Raw genomic sequence first — 18,639 nt, forward strand, 5'->3', positions numbered from 1 at the left:
GAATATACAGTGAACGGTAGAACCCTCAAGAGTATTGACAGTCAGAGAGATCTAGGTGTACAGGACACTAAAAGTGGCAACACAGGTGGAGAAGGTAGTCAAGAAGGCATACGGCATGCTTGCCTTCATTGGCCGGTGCATTGAGTATAAAAATTGGCAAGTCATATTGCAGCTGTATAGAACCTTAGTTAGGCCACACTTGGAGTATTGTGTTCAATTCTGGTCACCACACTACCAGAAGAATGTGGAGGCTTTAGAGAGGGTGCAGAAGAGATTTACCAGGATGTTGCCTGGTATGGACGGCATTAGCTATGAGGAGAGATTGAATAAACTTGGTTTGTTCTCATTGGAATGAAGGAGGTTGAGGGGCGACCTGATAAAGGTCTACAAAATTATGAGGGGCATGGGCAGAGTGGATAGTCAGAGACTTTTCCCCAGGGTAGAGGGGTCAATTACTAGGGGGCATAGGTTTAAGATGCGAAGGGCAAGGTTTAGAGGAGATGTACGAGGCAAGTTTTTTTTACACAGAGGTGCCTGGAACTTGCTGCTCCGCGGAGGAGGTGGTGGAAGCAGGGACGATAGTGACTTTTAAGGGGCATCTTGATAAATACTTGAATTAGGATGGGAATAGAGGGATACAGACGTCAGAAGTGTAGACGATTTTAGTTTAGTCGGGCAGCATGGTCGGCGCAGGCTTGGAGGGCCGAAGGGCCTGTTCCTGTGCTGTACTTTTCTTTGTTCTTTTGTTTGCTGTGTCGGACCATGCCCTACATTGGGTGGATTTACGGGTGAGCAAGGAGGGCGGTCAGCGCCCGCAATGGAGATTGGATGTGGGGCTGTTAGCAGATGAGGGGGGGGGTGTGGGCGAGTGAGGGAGTCCATCCAGAACTGTCTGGAAATAAATGACACGGGGAAGTCCCAACAGTTTGGGAAGTGCTGAAGGCAGTGGTTAGGAGGGAGCTAATCTCAATACGGGCCCATAGGGAAAAGGTGGAAGGAGCAGAGATAGCTAGGCTGGTTGGGGAAATACTCCACGTGGACGGGAGATATTCGGAGGCCCCGGAGGCAGGGTTATTGAAGGAGCGGCAGAAGCTACTGATGGGAGTTTGGTCTGTTGTCTACAGGGAAGGCGGTGGAGCAGCTGAGGAAGGTGAGGGGGGCGATATAGGAGTATGGAGAAAAGGCCAGCAAGATGCTTGCAAACCAGCTGAGGAAAAGGGATGCGGCCAGGGAGATAGGAAGAGTGAAGGACAGAGGAGGGAACACGGTCTTGGACCCAGCAAGGCTGTTTAAGGAGTTTTATAGCCGGCTATACGTGTCGGAACCCCAGCTGGCTATCTCTGCTCCTTCCACCTTTTCCCTATGGGCCCGTATTGAGATTAGCTCCCTCCTAACCACTGCCTTCAGCACTTCCCAAACTGTTGGGACTTCCCCTTGTCATTTATTTCCAGACAGTTCCTGGGTGAGTTCCGAAGGTGGAGGCAGGATTGGTGGAGGGGTTGGGAGCCCCGATTGGAATTGAAGAAATAGCAGAGGGGTTGGAGGCCATACAGCCGGACAAGGCCCCGGGACTGGACGGCTACCCAGTGGAATTCTGCAAGTTCTCTGAGATGCTGGGCCCGCTGCTGGGAAGAGCATTTAATGAGGCAAGGGAGCAGGGTGTCCTTCCCCCAACAATGTCACAGGCTTCGATCTCACTGATCCTGAAGCGGGAGAAGGACCCAGAGTTATGTGGGTCATATAGGCCAATCTCCCTATTGAATGGTGATGCTAAAATGTTGGCTAAAATCTTGGTCTCAAGGATAGAGGACTGTGTTCCGGAGGTGATAGGGGAAGACCAGGCGGGGTTTGTTAAGGGCAGGCGACTCACGGCCAATGTTAGAAGGCTTTTAAATGTTATCACGATACCCTCAGAGGGGAGGGAGATGGAGGTAGTTGTTGCGATGGACGCGGAAAAGGCCTTTGACCGGGTGGAGTGGAATTATTTATGGGAGGTGTTAGGAAGGTTCGGGTTTGGTCGGGCTTCATTGATTGGGGTCGGTTGCTGTATCAGGCACCAGTAGCCAGTGTACAAACGAATTGGCTGGTGTCGGGCTATTTTAAACTGCACTGAGGGACAAGGCAAGGGTGTCCCCTCTCCCCGCTGTTGTTTGCCCTGGCCATAGAGCCACTGGCGATGGCGCTAAGGGCATCTAGGGACTGGAAGGGGGGGGGCGAACAACACAGGGAGAGTCTCGCTGTACGCTAACGACCTTCTCCTGTATATTTCTGACCTGTATATTTAGGGGGGATGGGGCGATTATGCGGATCTTAGGGGAATTTGGCCGGTTTTCGGGCTATAAATTGAATATGTGGAAAAGTGAGATGTTTGCGATCCAGATGAGGGGGCAGGAGAGGAGACTGGGAGAGCTGCCGTTCAGATTGGTGGGAGTTTCCGCTATTTGGGAATCCAGGTGGCACGGGAATGGGAGACATTACATAAGCTAAATCTGACCCGGCGAGTAGAGCAAATGAAGGAGGACTTTAGAAGGTGGGACATGCTCCCACTGTCACTGGCGGGGAGGGTACAGACCGTGAAAATGACGGTCCTCCCCAGATTTCTGTTTGTTTTCCAGTGCCACCCCATTTTCATCCAAAGGGCCTTTTTTAAACGGGTAAACAAGGTGATTTCGGGTTTTGTGTGGGCGGGTAAAACCCCGCGAGTGAAGAAAGTGTTGCTGGAGCGTAGTTGAGGGGAGGGTGGGCTGGCACTGCTGAACTTTAGCAACTATTACTGGGCAAATATAGCCATGATTAGGAAGTGGGGGTGGGGGAGAGCGAGTGCAGGCGGCATCGTGTAAGGACACAAGTCTGGGGGCATTGGTAACGGCACCTCTGCCGTTCTTTCCGGCCCGGTACTCCATAAGCCCGGTGGTAGTGGCGGCCCTGAGTGTCTGGGGGCAGTGGAGGAAGCACATGAGAGTGGAGGGAGCATCGGCCTGGGCTCCAATTTGTAACAATCATTGGTTTGTACCGGGAAGGCTGGATGGGGGGGTTTTGGAGCTGGCAGAGAGCAGGGATCGAGAGGATGGGGGATTTATTCATAGATGGGAGCTTCCCCTGTTTGAAGGATTTAGAGGAGAAATTCAAAACAGGATGGGGGGGAAAGTTAGGCTATTTTCTGTTTAGGGTAGGAGGGACTTGTTAGGGATGGAGATGATTTATGCAATATGTTTATATTTGGATTTGCATTGTTTACTGTTGTAATTACTGTTATTAGTATAAAATTCCAAATACCTTTATATAATGTTTTTTTTAAAAAAAAGAATCTTAAGATTATTGTAGTTGGGATAATTTAAGTTTTACTGTGATCGATAATAAATTTGGTGGAATTATAAACTTGTTTTGTCCTCTGTTCATCTTGCAAATAAGGGCACCTGGGTAAAACGTTTGAATAATGGATTGGTCTAAGTGTCTGAGGTTTTACAGACAACAGCATCATTTTGTTTTTTTCTCTGGTTTTCTTCAGGCCACCCTCAGTCCATGTGTCAATGTTACCCATCCATTCGATTTTTCACCTTCCTCCTCTGCTTTTATCCATAATTTCCCCTTCAATTGTTGCCCGGTCACGGCTGGTGGGTCTTTGTTTCCAACATCCGTACTTGGCTGACTTTCGTACTTGGCTAACTTTACTTAGCAACCCTTTTGATTCCTGAACTTATACCTTTGATCTAGCCCACTCATTTCTCGTTCTACCCATTCGGATGTCCATCCAGCCTTGCCTACAGTTATTGTATTTATGAGGACATTGGTCGCAACAGAACAGCTACCTCTTTCCAAAGTATGGTGCCAGTACTTCATCAATTGAAACCCATTTCTCTCACATCAATCTTTCAGTCACACATTCAACTCTCTGATCTTATTTACCTTACACTAATTTGCTTATGGCTCAGGTAGTAACCCATAGCTTATAATGTTTGTGGTTGTTTTTTAAAATTTAGCCCGTAGCTGCTCAGACTACCTCAGTAGAACCCCTTTCCTTTTCCTACCCATGTCATTGGTACTGACATGGATCATAATAATTGGATCTTTCTCATTCCACTCTTTTTTTTCCAGCCCTGAGGATATGTGCTTACCCCCTGGCACCAGACAGGCATCACAGCCTTTGGAACTCATGTTTTTGACTGCAGTGAACAGTATCTATTCCCCCAACTATACTGTCTCTACTAATCCTCCTTTCCTATTTATTCCCTCAACTTGAATGGTCACCATACCACAATGCTGAGGGCTTACATTTCTCTCTTTCCACCTTCTCCTGTAAACATAACCTTTAGATTCTGTGACTATTATTACGGTCAAATGCCATGCCACTGCATGCTGGGTAAATTCCATTCATGTCTATCCTATCTTAACCAGATTCACCTGCAATAACTTCTTTTTCTGCTCCAGGGCCATTACCTTTGCTGTTCTCCAAGGATTTATCCTTGGCCCTCTCTGATCCTTGGCGACATCATCCACAAACTCAGAATGTAGGAAATTGGATCCAAAGTAGACCACTTGCCTTTTGAGCCTGTCATGTAATTCAACAAGCTATTGGCTGATCTACCACCTCAAATCCACCTTCCCACAATAGCCCCTTATCTTCCAATTCGCTTAGCACTCAAAAATCTATTGAATGCCTTGAATATACTCGGTGCTGATTATTCAGAGTTTTCTGGGATAGAGAATTCCAAAGATTCACAACCCTTTGAATGAAGAAATTTCTCCTCATCCCATTGCTAAATGGTTGCACCCTGATTCTGAGACCGTGAGCCTTTATTCTAGATTCCCCCACCAGGGGAAATATTTTCTCAGCAAGTACCCAGTCAAGCTCCTTTGAAATTTTATATATTTAATTCCTCTAGACGCAAGGGAATCGTTCGCTCTCCTCATATGATAACTCCGTCATCTCAGGAAATAGTCTATGATACCTGAAACTTTAGTTGCACTCGCTCCAGGCCAAGTCTATTCTTCCTTAGGCAAGGAGACCAAAAGTACACACAGTGAGTAAGGTAAAGGTAAAGTTGCCATGGTCCTAGATTTTTGTTTTTAATTATTCAATGCATTTTCAGATTATATACAAAACACAATCTAAAAATCTTTATACAAGTATTTCTAAACAAAGACTCTCTGCCTTTACTCTACCTTCCCCACTTTGTAACTATTCTTTAAAGAATAGATTAAGAAAAACAGATTTAAAAAAATAAAAATAAGGCACAAAAGATCCCTCACCCTAACACCCCACCCACACCTCTGCTGAAGCTTATTAATCCTTAAAGAATGAGATAACTGGCTTCCACCACAAATGGAAACCCTCCTCTGATCCCCTCATGGCAGACTTTATCTTTTCCAAACGGAGGAATTCTGCCATATCTCTCACCCGGCCCACTGCCTTAGACGTCTCTGGGGCTCGCCAGCCAAACAAGATTCTCCTCTGGGCTATCAAGGAGGCAAAGGTTAACATGTCTGCCTCTCTCCCCGTCTGTAGTCTCGGATCCTCTGGAACACTGAAAATCGCCTACTCTCAGCCCTATAATCTCTGACATTATCTTCGCAAAGAATTCCCAAAACACAACCAGTTTCGGACAGGACCAAAACATATGGGTGTGGTCTGCCAGCCCACTGGATCATCACCTACATTTATTCTCCACCTCTGGAAAAAACTGACTCATATGTGACTTTGTCATGTGCCCTCTATGCACCACCTTAAATTATATTAAACATAACCTCGCACACAGTGCCTCACTTCAAATCCCGCCTTCAAAGGTTTCCCCAAGTTCTTCCTCCCATTTCCATCAGCTGTCCATAAATGTCAGAAATCTTGCTCTTTCCATTCTCATCCTCTGACACAATCTTTTCAATCAGTGACGGGGGAGGGGTCGAAACTGCGGCCAACTCTTCAGTGGTCAGCCTGTTGCTTCACAGCACCAGGGACCTGGGTTCAATTCCCGACTTGGGTCACTGTCTGTGCGGAGTCTGCATGTTCTCCCCGCGTCTGCATGGGTTTTCTCCGGGTGCTCCGGTTTCCTCCCACAAGTCCTGAAAGACGCGCTGTTAGGTGAACTGGACATTCTGAACTCCCTCAGTGTACCTGAACAGGTGCCCGAGTGTGGCGACTAGGGGATTTTCACAGTAACTTCTTTGCAGTGTTAATGTAAGCCTACTTGTGACACTAATAAAGATTATTATTATTTTTTAAAATCTTTGATCTGCAGGTACCATTCGCCTCCGGCGGGGAAATTTATCCACAAGCTTTTCTGATTTTGCAATGTCCCTTCTACAAAAAGGTCTCTGAATCACTCCATCCCCTCACGCTCCACCCTTTGTAGGTTGAGTCCAGCCCTGCCAGAGTAAATGATTATTACAGATCGGAGTCCACAACAATATGCCCTCTAGCTTAACATGCTGTCTGAGCTGGTTCCAGATCCTCAAAGAGGTGACCACCACCGGACTTGTGGTATGCCTCACTGGTGAGAATGGAAGGGGCGTCAAGAGCAGTGTTCTCAGACTTCTCCCCCTACATGAAGCCTCCTCCATTTGTCTCCACATTGAACCCTCCTCTACAGCCCTCCTCTACAGCCCACTTCCGAACTTCCTCCACGTTCGCTGTCCAATAATAATTTTGCAAATTCAGTAAATCCAAACTGCCCGACCCTCTGTCCCGCTCCAAAAACACCCTCCAAGTAGTTCGAGATCATCCTGTTCATCTTCATGAAAAAGATTTAAGCAAGAAGATCGGGAGGTTCTGGAAGACAAACAGAAACTTCGGGAGGACCGTCATCTTCACAGTCTGGATCCGTGCCGCCAGAGACAGCGGGAGAATATTCCAACCCTTGAAGTCTTCCCTCGTCCTATCTAGCAAACTGGTCAGATTTAATTTAAGTAGCCTTGCCAGGTTATGAGCTACCCGGATTCCTGGATACTGAAAGCTCGTTCTAACCAGCCAAAAAAGTAGCATCTTCAAATCCCTCCCCTGTATCGATGCACTGACCGGGAATATCTTGTTCTTTCCCACATTAAGATTATATCCCAAGAACGAGCCAAATTTCACTGGTATCTCCAAAATCTGATCTATACTGGAATCCAGGTCTGTGACATATACAGCAGGCCGTCTGCATACAGGGAGACTCGGTGCTCCACCCCTTCCCTCTCAATTCCTCTCTACTCAGTCGATGCCCTAAGCGCCATTGCCAGTGGCTCAATTGCCAGTGCGCAGAGCATCGGGGACAATGGACATCCCTGCCTTGTTCCTTGCTGAATGCTAAAATAACGCAAACTGATGGTGTTTGTATGCACACTAGCTGTGGGGGCTCTATAGAACATCGTAATCTAGTTAACAAACCCTGGCTCAAGACCAAACCGTCCAAATATTTTGAAAAGGTACTCCCACTCAACCCAAAAGTCTTTTCAGCGTCCATAGATATAATTGCCTCCATTTTCCGGCTTGACGGGGGCGTCATAACCACATTTACCAATTTCCTGATATTTGACGCTAATGTGGGTGGAAGCTCCCCTTTATTCATCGAGTTATTGAACATTTCAACCAGGAATGGCCCCAAAATTGTGGCAAACTTTTTATAGAATTCCATGGGAATCCATCTGTCCCAGAGCCTTTACAGTTTGCCTGAATGAAACACCCATCTCTTACATCCCTTGTTTGGTCTTTGATCTTAAGCACCATATCTGCCGTCAAACTTTAAGTAGGCGAATACTCAAGACCTCTTGATCGGCCGTTCAATCCTCTCACATTTCACGGGATCAGTCCACACTCTCACCCTACCCCGATCAGCCATATCCAGAACCCAATGGGTTTTCCTCGCCCCAATCTCACCTGTCTTCCAGGTCCCCTCAAGGTGTTTGCCTCAATCTCCCTCCGCACAATGATTCCATAAAAAGTCCTTCAATGCCAGCAGCCCATCTCTCCACCACCACCCCCCCACCCCCATCTCTCCCAGAGAAATACCCACCACGCCCTGTTTATCACCCGCACCCAAACTAACAAAAGAAGAACCACAAAAATTAACCCCCCCCCCATATCCAATCACAACTTTCTCCTCCACTTCACTTCCATTAACCAGCGTATCTGCTAGCTGGGTGACTCCCACCTGAGGTTTAAAAAAATAACTTCCTTAAAACCAATACCTCTAAGTGCCCCCCTCCGCCCCATTACTACTAGCCTGTAATGTTCAACCCATAAGTTGTTACTATCCTTCCCTCACCCCCCGTTTATCTAAAAACACTCCAAATGTATTTAAGACTTCTAAAATTTGAACCTCGCACACGAGGCAGCAAAAGGTTGCAAAACATTGTAGCTAATGTATCAACAGAACAAAGTGAACAACAATAATGGTGAATACTATAAGGCTCTATAATTACATATAAACAGTACAGTGAATAAGAAAAAAACCACAGCAAACGCTTCAAAAATCTATAACTCCATATAATCAGTATTAAGTAAATAATAACAGCAATGGTAAACGCTAAAAGGCACTTGTTATAACCCTCAGGGAGGATAGACGATCAGGACAATCAGATTCCAGGTGACCTCTTCTGAATAGGAATTCCCCCGGATGAGGGGGCAGAGGTTCTCCCGGATGAGGGGGCGGACTTTCCCCCTTAACTGAGAGCTCAGCTCTCTAATATAAAAACTCCGGCCTGGGAGCAGGTTGGAGAGGAGGCCCTTTGGGGAGTGGCGAGCATAATATTGTGAATAAATAGAACCTTTGGTTTCTACCTGGCTGCTTCAGCGGATTCTACAGTGCTGACTTTTTAAAAACAGTGTAAAGAGAACAACAATACCACATTTTGGTCTTGTAGGTAAGTCCACTCAAAGGGCAGGGTCCTCATGCGTCCCCCAAATCACACCACCAACAATCGGTCCTGATCCACCCACATCGACGTTACAACCAAGAAAGCACAACAACGCCTACACTTTCTCGGTAAACGAAGGTAATTCGGCATGTCCACATTGACTCTTACCAATTTTTAGAGATGCACCATAGAAAGCATCCTATCTGGCTAAATCAGAGCCTGGTATGGAAACTGCCCGGCCCAAGACCGTAAGAAACTGCAGAGAGTCGTGAACACAGCCCAGTCCATCAAGTGAAACCACCTCCCATCCATTGACTCCGGTCTACACCTCCCGCTGCCTTGGGGAAATGGGCAGCATAATCAAAGACCCTGCCCACCCGGGTTATTCTCTTCCAAAGTCTGAGAACATGCACTAACAGATTCAAAAACAGCTTCTTCACCGCTGTTACCAGACTCCTGAATGACCCGCTTATGGACTGAACTGATCGAGTAGTACAGCACTCCGTATGCTTCACCATTGTGTATTTCTGTATGTCCTATGTTTTTTCATTTATGGAACAATCTGTCTGGCCTGTATGCAGAACAATACTTTTCACTGTCCCTCGGTACACGTGACAAAAATCAAGTCAAATCATTTTCCAATCCCTTTGTAACAAAAGCTAACATACTATTCACCAACGAATTGCTTGCTGTCCTTGCATGTTAACTTTGTGATTCGTGTACAAGGACACTTTTAAATTTTCCTTATCAAAATTAATAATTTTTTGCCACATTGTAGTCACAGCATTAGTTTTCATACGTACACTGATGACTTCCGATTCTACCTCACCAACACGTCTCTCAACATCTCCACTATTTCTAAATTGTCACACAACTTGTCCACCATCCAATAATGGAAGAGGGGCAAAAATATAATCCAACTAAATATTGGGAAGTCTGACATCATGGTATGTGGCGCATGCCACTACTGTCACCAACTGCACCCCTCTCCACAGCAACTGACTGAGGCTGAACTGGACTGCTCACAGTCCTGGTGTCATATCTGACCCCAATATGAGCTATGTCACACAACGGTGCCATCACTTAGGCCACCTATTTCCATCTCCCCATCATTGCCTGTCTCCTCCTGTGCCTTAGCCTCTCTGCTGTTGAAACCCTCATTGTTGCCATTGTTAAGCCTAGGCTTGAATATTCCAACGCTCAGCTGGCTGCTCCCCCATTTTCTCCCCTCCATAAAGCCAACCAAAACTCCACCGCCCTCCCTCAAATTCACACCAAACTTCATTCATCCAACACCACCTCGATGTTAACTGACCAACATGGGTTCCTGGTTAAGAATTGCCTTGATTTTAACTATTTTCCTTGTTTTCAAATCAATCCATGGCATCATCCCTCCCTATCCATGTAATCTCCAGTCTTGCAACAATAACACATTTATACAAGGCTTTGCAAATTATAAAAACAGAAAAGGCACTTTACAGTAAGGTTTGACACTGAGAACATAAGAAAATATTAAGCCAGACGACCAAAGTTAGGCCAAAGAGGTAGGTTTTAAGGAGCATCTCAGAGGAAAGAGAGGTGGATACATATAGGAAGGCAGTTCCATAGTTTGGGATCTTGGTTGTTGAAAGTCACAGCCGCCAATGATATAACGATTAAAACCAGGAAACCTCAAGGTCAGAACTGGCAGAAATCTGGGAGGGTTGTGGGGCAAAAATGAGATTTAGATTCAGATAAATACAAATCTCCAAGATATCTGTGCTCAGTCAATCGTGGTCTCTTGAACATCTTCCCTACACCTCTCTGTCTCCCTTTAAGACAGTCCTTAAAACCTTGCTCTTACTCAAGCTTTTGGTCATTTTCCCCGATGGCATTTTGTGGCTTGCTCAGTGTCACTATTATTTGAAGGGACCTTGGGGCACCCTCCTCCGTGAAAGGACGTAATTATTACGATTCAATAGTGAGCGTCGTTAAACCTTAAAGCATTCGCTGCAGTGTCGCGGTGTTTGATTGTATATCGTTGTGCTGCAATTTCCAAATGTACTTCTCAACACTCAGCCCCACTGACCTTAGTTCAGCGAAAAGCCCGCGCGGGAGCCGATTGCTCCCAAAACATTTCAGCCTCATTTGTCAGAGCATTTTCTAAAAAATCTTAGGATAAGCAAGTGTATTATCTGTGTGTGTGTGTGTGTGTGTGTGAGAGGGAATGTAGCCACATCAGGCTATGGGCTGTCTGTGGAACAAGCTGTGGCACTGTCTGCTCAGCTCACTGGGCCTGACCAGGAATTTTCCTTCCGCACCACTCAATTTCTATTTTCACTCCAGAGGGACGCTTAGTGGAGTATGCACTTTGGAAAACAAACTACTTGGAATGAAATCTCAGAACTTGTCAGCATTTTGAATAATTCTTAAGAGGGCCCCCCCGGAACTCTTATTTGCACAACTCGCTCATGCTCCTCGCAGTGAAGCCACCGATACACTAGCGCCCAACTCCATTGGGGTAAGGTGTAAATGCTATGTTGAAATCTAATTCGGTTCTAAAGTTGACGATGATTCCCCCCCCTCCCCTCCCTAATCAAACTTGTCTCTTTCTTTTCAGCAGAAAGGCCAGTGAGGCGGCACTCGGAGCCACGGACATGAAGCCGCGGCCGGGAAAAGGCAGCCTCGTCATCAGCATGCACTTCAACATCACCAATAACACTTACTGGAAAGAGGGAGCACTCATATTTCCCGGGATCCGTCTTTCCCAAGGTTTAGGAGGCGGCTGTGACCCCATAATCTTCTTTATGAAAACATTCACTCACATTAATAATGACCTCTCCGCACTTCAGCCTCACTCACACTCTGAACAAACCAATAGGATACAGATATACATCCGAATGGACACATCATCCAATAGGATACAGAGATACATCCGAATGGACACATCATCCAATAGGATACAGAGATACATCCGAATGGACACATCATCCAATAGGATACAGAGATACATCCGAATAGACACATCATCCAATAGGATACAGAGGCACATCCGAATGGACACATCATCCAATAGGATACAGAGATACATCCGAATGGACACATCATCCAATAGGATACAGAGATACATCCGAATAGACACATCATCCAATAGGATACAGAGATACATCCAAATAGCCACATCATCCAATAGGATAAAGAGTCACATCCGAATAGCCACATCATCCAATAGGATACAGAGATACATCCGAATGGACACATCATCCAATAGGATACAGAGATACATCCGAATAGACACATCATCCAATAGGATACAGAGATACATCCGAATAGCCACATCATCCAATAGGATAAAGAGTCACATCCGAATAGCCACATCATCCAATAGGATACAGAGATACATCCGAATGGACACATCATCCAATAGGATACAGAGATACATCCGAATAGACACATCATCCAATAGGATACAGAGATACATCCGAATGGACACATCATCCAATAGGATACAGAGATACATCCGAATAGACACATCATCCAATAGGATACAGAGATACATCCGAATGGACACATCATCCAATAGGATACAGAGATACATCCGAATAGACACATCATCCAATAGGATACAGAGATACATCCGAATAGACACATCATCCAATAGGATACAGAGATACATCCAAATAGACACATCATCCAATAGGATACAGAGATACGTCCGAATAGACACATCATCCAATAGGATAAAGAGTCACATCCGAATAGACACATCATCCAATAGGATACAGAGGCACATCTCAATAGACACATCATCCAATAAGATAGAGGAATGCGCGGGAACACTAGCCAATGGGATCGTTCTGAACTCAGGGACATTGACTGGCAGAAAGTCACATCCGAGTCGCTTCACATTTTTCAGCAATCACTTCCGGAACCGGGCAGTCGGTGAGGAAATGTGGGTTCAGTGATGTGTCGGTATTTTTAAAATTTTACTTATTTTGAAGGCGAAGTAAATTCGACTGAATACGATTTGGTTAACTTTCATGTATAAATATTTTACGGTTTCACTAAGTGTGTTCCTATTGCAAGTACACTTGCAGTGCTAGTCGAATCATTTAAAAATTATGTGCAACCAGAAGAGAAAATGCTGGAAAATCTCAGCAGGTTTGGCAGCATCTGTAAGGAGAGAAAAGAGCTAATGTTTCGAGTCCAGATGGCCCATTGTCAAAGCACAAAATTTATGTGATTATGTCAGTGTGTAGAAAAATCTGACTTCAGTCATGTGCAAAAAGACATAGTCCTGTTGTAGGTGTAATCCGATTGTTTAATATTTTAAAAATCTTTGCAGTCAAAATAGACATTTAGAATAGGTTACATGATAAGGCAAAGTGCAGTTCAACGTCTTCGTCTACTGTAGAAAATAGGATATATTGTTTTAAGTAATGCTTGATTTGTATTGGCATATATTTTGTTTGTTTGTCCGGCCTGGCAAAAGTAAGGAACTTGAGTCATCTTCATGCACCTAATATTATTAAATACGTGCTTGGAGAATATTGCAATATGTTGATTAGCTGAAATTCTATTTGTAATTGAGACACTTCAAAAACAGCAGTTATGATGATGAAGTAGCAATAGGATCCTGAGACACCAACTTACTATGTTCAGTGGTAAGGTGAGGTGAGAGTGACTGCCCTTGCTATAAAGTGTGATGTGTGACATCAAGGAGCCCTGTCCAGAGTGAAGTCAATATGAATCGGGGATAAAATGCACCACTGGTGTCATACCTAGTATAAAGGAAAGTGGTTGTGGTTGTTGGAGGCCAACCATCTTAGTTTCAGGACATTGCTGAGGAGTTTCTCAAGGTAGTGTCCCAGGCATCACTTCTCGGCACTTTGGCTAAGATCAAGTGTAGTATCTGTTCTTACCAGCCCTCATCACTTCTCGGCCTTTTGGCTAAGATGAGTGTGAGGTCAGATGCAATACCTGGATCTGATATGTCTCTCTTGTGGGGACCATGAATTGGATTTAATTTGAATTGTTTCTTGGAGCAGGCAGGGAGCTGGATTAGGAGTTTGCCCCTGTCCACACTCTGAGCTCTGGCTTTGTAACTCAGATAAAGGATTTTTCTTTAAAAAGGTAGTGTCCTAGGCTCAATCATCTTCAGTTGCCTCATCAAGAACCTTACTTTTAAAAAAATATTTAGAGTACCAAATTCATTTTTTCCAATTAAGGGGCTATTTAGCATGGCCAATCCACCTACCCTGCACATCTTTGGACTGTGGGGGCGAAATCCATGCAAACACAGGGAGAATGTCAAGAACCTTACTTTCATCATAAGGTCAGAAGTGGGAATGTCCGTCAATGATTGTGCAATGTTCAGTGCCTCACAAACCCTTAGATATGAATCAAAGAATCATAAAATCATAGAATTTACAGTGCAGAAGGAGGCCATTTGGCCCATCGAGTCTGCACCGGCTCTTTGAAAGAGCACCCTACCCGAGCCCACACCTCCACCCTATCCCCATAACCCAGTAACCCCACCCAACACTAAGGGCAATTTTAGACACTGAGGGCAATTTAGCATGGCCAATTCACCTAACCTGCACATCTTTGGACGGTGGGAGGAAACCGGAGCACCCGGAGGAAACCCACGCACACAGTGGGAGAACGTGCAGACTCCTCACAGACAGTGACCCAAGCCGGGAATCAAACCTGGGACCCTGGAGCTGTGAAGCAATTGTGCTAACCACCATGCTACCGTGATGCCCAAGCAGCCTGTGTCCAAGATCTGGACGAAATTCACACTTGGACTGATAAGTGCAAGTAGGATTCATGCTATGCAAGTGCCAGGCAATGACTACCTCCAACAAGAGAGAAGATAACCATTGCTGGATCTACCAACATCCTTGAGTGTGGTTACCATTGAACAGAAAGTACTGGACCAGCCATCTACAAATACTGTGCTAACAAGAGCTGGTCAAGAGGATGGTAATTATGAGGCAACTTACTTCCTGACTCCCCAAAGTATATTCATTGTCTACACGGCACAAGTCAGGAGTATGAAGGACTATTCACCACTTGCCTAGCAGCAGTGTGTACGATACACAATACGCCTTCCAAACCTGCGACCTCTTGTCATCTAGATGGACATGGACAACACTCATGGAAATGCCATGACCTGAAAGTTCTTTCCAAGCTACACACCATACTGACTTGGAACGAGACTTCCTTCACTGTTGTTGGGTCAAAATCCTGGAACTCCCTTCTGAGCAGCAGTGTGGGTGCATTTGCACCTTCCGGATTGTGGCAGTTCAAGAAAGCAGCTCACGATCATCTTCTTAAGGGCAATTTGGGATGGGCAACAAATCTGGCCATTCCAGTGACTCCCATATCCCATGAATGTTGGTGGGGAACACATCCCTGCCGGCTCCGACAGGCCTGATGCCATTTTACGATCAATTGAATGTTGATTGCATCAGGTGCTGGGCATACCCTTGGGTGGTAGGCTGGGGGGGGGGGGGGGTACTGGAGCTCCCAGGTCCCTGAAGGGAGGACTCTCCAAATCTGAGGGGCCTTCAGATTGAGTCCCTGATCCACCTGGCACCTGCCAGCCTAAAATTGAGGCTGGGCAGAAAAATCCCTTTAAGTGACCACAGGGCCTGGGCAGGCTTCCCGTCTGTGGCCCTGACCCACCCTACTGTGAAATTGAGTCTGTGTCGGAGCAGACAAAAGTCCTAGAGGGAATCCCATCTATGTGATTTTATGCTCCGCTCCCCACCACTTTCGAACCCACCGAGGGGGGGGGGGGGGGGGGGGGAAGATTGTGAGAATAAAGGCCAGGCCATGGGTCTTTAACATATCTATATAGTAACATTCTAAACATGAATGTATAGATATTAGCTACTTGTCTACAGCGGGTGAGGAACCTTAAATTGGTTCTAAGGCAAGGGTATAGGTTGGGTGCAGTAGAATGCTCCCTCTGTTCAAATTCATGCCGGATTCTCAAGATAAAAAGAATCTTCATTCCCCTTGGACTTCGTGCAATGGTTTATTTGGATATCTAATACCACACCGCAAACGAGGGTGGAAGCAGAATCCATCATAACTTTTAAAAGTAAACGGGGGAAAAATTAGAGGATGCAAAGGTTGAGAGAATTGGAATGAAATGAACATCCTTTTGAGCAAGAATAAATGCGAAGTGCTAAATGCCTTTATTTGATTTAAAATAGTCAAATTATTCTACACTTGCTAGGGATGCATACATTCGTATGCCAGGACCCATACTTTGCAAACAAAAGAAATATGTTCAACCATGCACCTTCTTGAATTACCTGGGGGCTTGGGGAGCCTATAGTTTCCCATTGGCTGAGGCAATACCAAAAGCAATCAGCGTTGATTTGCAAATCGATCAACACTCTGTTCTGCAGTATAGTTGTGATTGTTTTATATTTGGCATTCTTGTGTTTGTCCCGATGAGTGCAAGATGAAAAGCTTCAGCAACGTGTCTCCCTTTTCAGCAATATTCGGAGAGAGTAATGTAATATAACTTTGGGCAATTTTGTTACAGTTTCTTGTAGGCATGTGAACTCGTAGCAAGAACTGAATAATTTGACAAATTGCCATAATTTGGTAGAACGGTTGTGTAGGAAAGGGAAGTATATGACCATCCCATTCCCCAGTGTTGTAGTACAAAACAATGTAACTTTTAAAAACAAAAGGTGGAAGTCGAACAAAATTGTTAAAACTTTCCTGTTTATTTTTAATGTTTTGAATTAAATGTTTTAGAAGAATATTGAAAATGTATTTCAGTGAAAAACCTGTAAGCTTTAATAAAACTATTGCTTCTGCCTCTTTTGTTGGATAGGATAAGAAGCCATGTTTCCATTGAAGGAGAAGGACAGAAGAGTGGTCCAGGTGCTGCTCAGTGCAGGGTGCTGTCCTCGATGTGTGCTACGATTCTGTTGTGTTGGGATCCAGACGACATACAGGCTTTCACGCAAGGTTTTTGAAATGTTTTACTTTTATTTGTATTTCAACAACATCGGTGATAAAACCTCTGTTGTGTTTGATGTTCGATGTCGTGCAACGAATCTACCAAACAACTTGTGAGTTGTCCAAACCAGATCTTTATTAAATCACATGTGGTAAGATAGCGATCTGGTACAGAGCAAATTATCATGGAGTTTCTCTCTACTCCCCTGGAACTGCCCCTAGGCACGACTGTCCACTTGTACGTCTTATAACCACCTCCCGATCACCAGATGTGCCCACACTTGTATCTGAGTGCCTTGTCTGGAGACCACATGGTGGGTCTTTACCGCCACCTGCTGGTTGGAGGTCGCAACACCAGCCATCTACAATATTGCTTACAGGCATATCACCACAACCTCCTCTTGTAAAACATAATGTTTGGACATATAGAAAATACTAATTTATAATCCTTATTATCAAATCTCTCTACAGCTGGATTTTTCAAGGGCAGGTCGTGACCTGCGAGTGGGTTGCGGAGCGATTGGTCGTGCCGTTCCTGCGGTGGTCCCAATCGCAGGCGAGGCGTCCAATGGCCGCTACCAGCTTTTACATTGAGAATGGCGGCCACTGCCGCCTTTTAAATGAAAAGAAATTGGGCTGTGCGCAGTCTTCTGGCCAGAGGCAGCAGCAGAGAGCAGGTCACATGCCCTACACATACACTTGATGTCATGCGCCCTCTATTTACGTGCTTTTGGCACTTAATCACAGAGTAGAGCTGCTTCTATTTTCCAGCTGCTGGCAAGAGGACTATGAAGATGGATTGTTTTCTTGAAAGTAAGAGACGGGCAGAAACCCGAATAGGCAGGATCTCGCAACTGAATCTGCTGGAGAGAGCTGCTCAGGAGAATCCACGCAGAACAGAGCATTGTTAGTGTTAGCTCTGTACAGAGCTCCAAGGTCTCTGGTTAACAGCCTACAAAGAAGGAACATAGCTTGGGAACAAAGCAGTAGAAAGTTGATTTTTGAGGTATAATTTTGTTAATTGTGCCAATGCAAATAAGAATGCAAAGCTCATGTGTGTTATATGCGGGAAGTGAGAGGAGAAGTTTTAGATTTTGAAAGAGAAGTAGGGAGTGAAAAATTCCATTCTGAGTTTGAGATCCCAGAGTCAGTTGGCTCCAAATTAAAAGACTACGCTGCTATACCCAACTTGTGATAGCAACACACAGCAAAAGCACATGAGGTTGCCCGTGTTCTGGAGTAGCATCTCCCAGGAGAATCCAGTGCTTAGTAAAACGAGCATTTTGTTGCTATTCACGATGATCTACGTGTGCGAGATTGGATTTCACAAAGATGAAGACGGCAAAAGGAACTGGCTGGAGTCTGCACCTGATGTGCGCATTGCCCTCTCCTCCTTTGAACCTGATTCAAGTGAGATTGTGAGGATCAAGCAGGCTCCCCATTCGCATTAAAGATAAGCGCTCGTGGCACGGGTTGCGAAGGTGGGTCAGTAGGAAAAGAGGGTCCCGGGGGGAAAAGAGTTTGAAAAACACTGCTCTACAGTCCCAACGCTTTCTAGCATGGACCTCTCCAGTCTTATCTTTATACCTGTATCCTCTGCATTTCTATCTCTGGATTAATGTCCATCCCTCTGTTCCAACATTGGTGGCAGCATTTTCATCTATCTTGCCTTTAATGTTTCTATCTTTCTTCAGTTCTGTTGAAATGTGACTCAACCTAAAAGGTTAACTCTGTTTCGCTCCTAAGATGCTGCCTGATTAGCTGAGTTTTTCCAGTACTTTCTAAAATTTTATTTCTGATTGCCAATACCTGCAACATTTTACATTTGTCTCAACAGCGTGA

At 45.2% G+C, this 18,639-nt stretch overlaps 2 protein-coding genes and 1 pseudogene across 6 annotated transcripts in view; 2 read left to right on the forward strand and 1 right to left on the reverse strand.

Moving 5' to 3' along the window:
• Positions 1-11,687, reverse strand: part of pex13 (peroxisomal biogenesis factor 13) — a 45,295-nt gene extending 33,608 nt beyond the window's left edge. For both annotated transcript variants that reach the window (XR_011947649.1, XM_072507799.1), the window contains exon 1: positions 11,535-11,687. Coding sequence is in view for 1 of the 2 variants with exons in the window: in XM_072507799.1 (XP_072363900.1) it covers positions 11,535-11,605 (71 nt within the window). In the remaining variant the exon portion in view is untranslated. The remainder of the gene's footprint in view (positions 1-11,534) is intronic.
• A 1,001-nt stretch (positions 11,688-12,688) lies between these two features.
• Positions 12,689-18,639, forward strand: part of pus10 (pseudouridine synthase 10) — a 100,954-nt gene continuing 95,003 nt past the window's right edge. For 3 of the 4 annotated variants that reach the window (XM_072507800.1, XM_072507801.1, XM_072507802.1), the window contains exons 1-2: positions 12,689-12,760; positions 16,670-16,806. In XM_072507800.1, the coding sequence (XP_072363901.1) occupies positions 16,681-16,806 (126 nt within the window). In that variant the 5' untranslated portion in view covers positions 12,689-12,760; positions 16,670-16,680. Of the gene's footprint in view, positions 12,781-16,669; positions 16,807-18,639 lie in introns of all 4 variants that reach the window. The other variant, XM_072507803.1, reaches the window with a different exon arrangement.
• Positions 13,682-13,932, forward strand: LOC140430842 (U2 spliceosomal RNA; annotated as a pseudogene).

This window comes from Scyliorhinus torazame, chromosome 1, assembly GCF_047496885.1.
Source record: "Scyliorhinus torazame isolate Kashiwa2021f chromosome 1, sScyTor2.1, whole genome shotgun sequence".
Classification (NCBI taxonomy): Eukaryota; Metazoa; Chordata; class Chondrichthyes; order Carcharhiniformes; family Scyliorhinidae; genus Scyliorhinus; species Scyliorhinus torazame.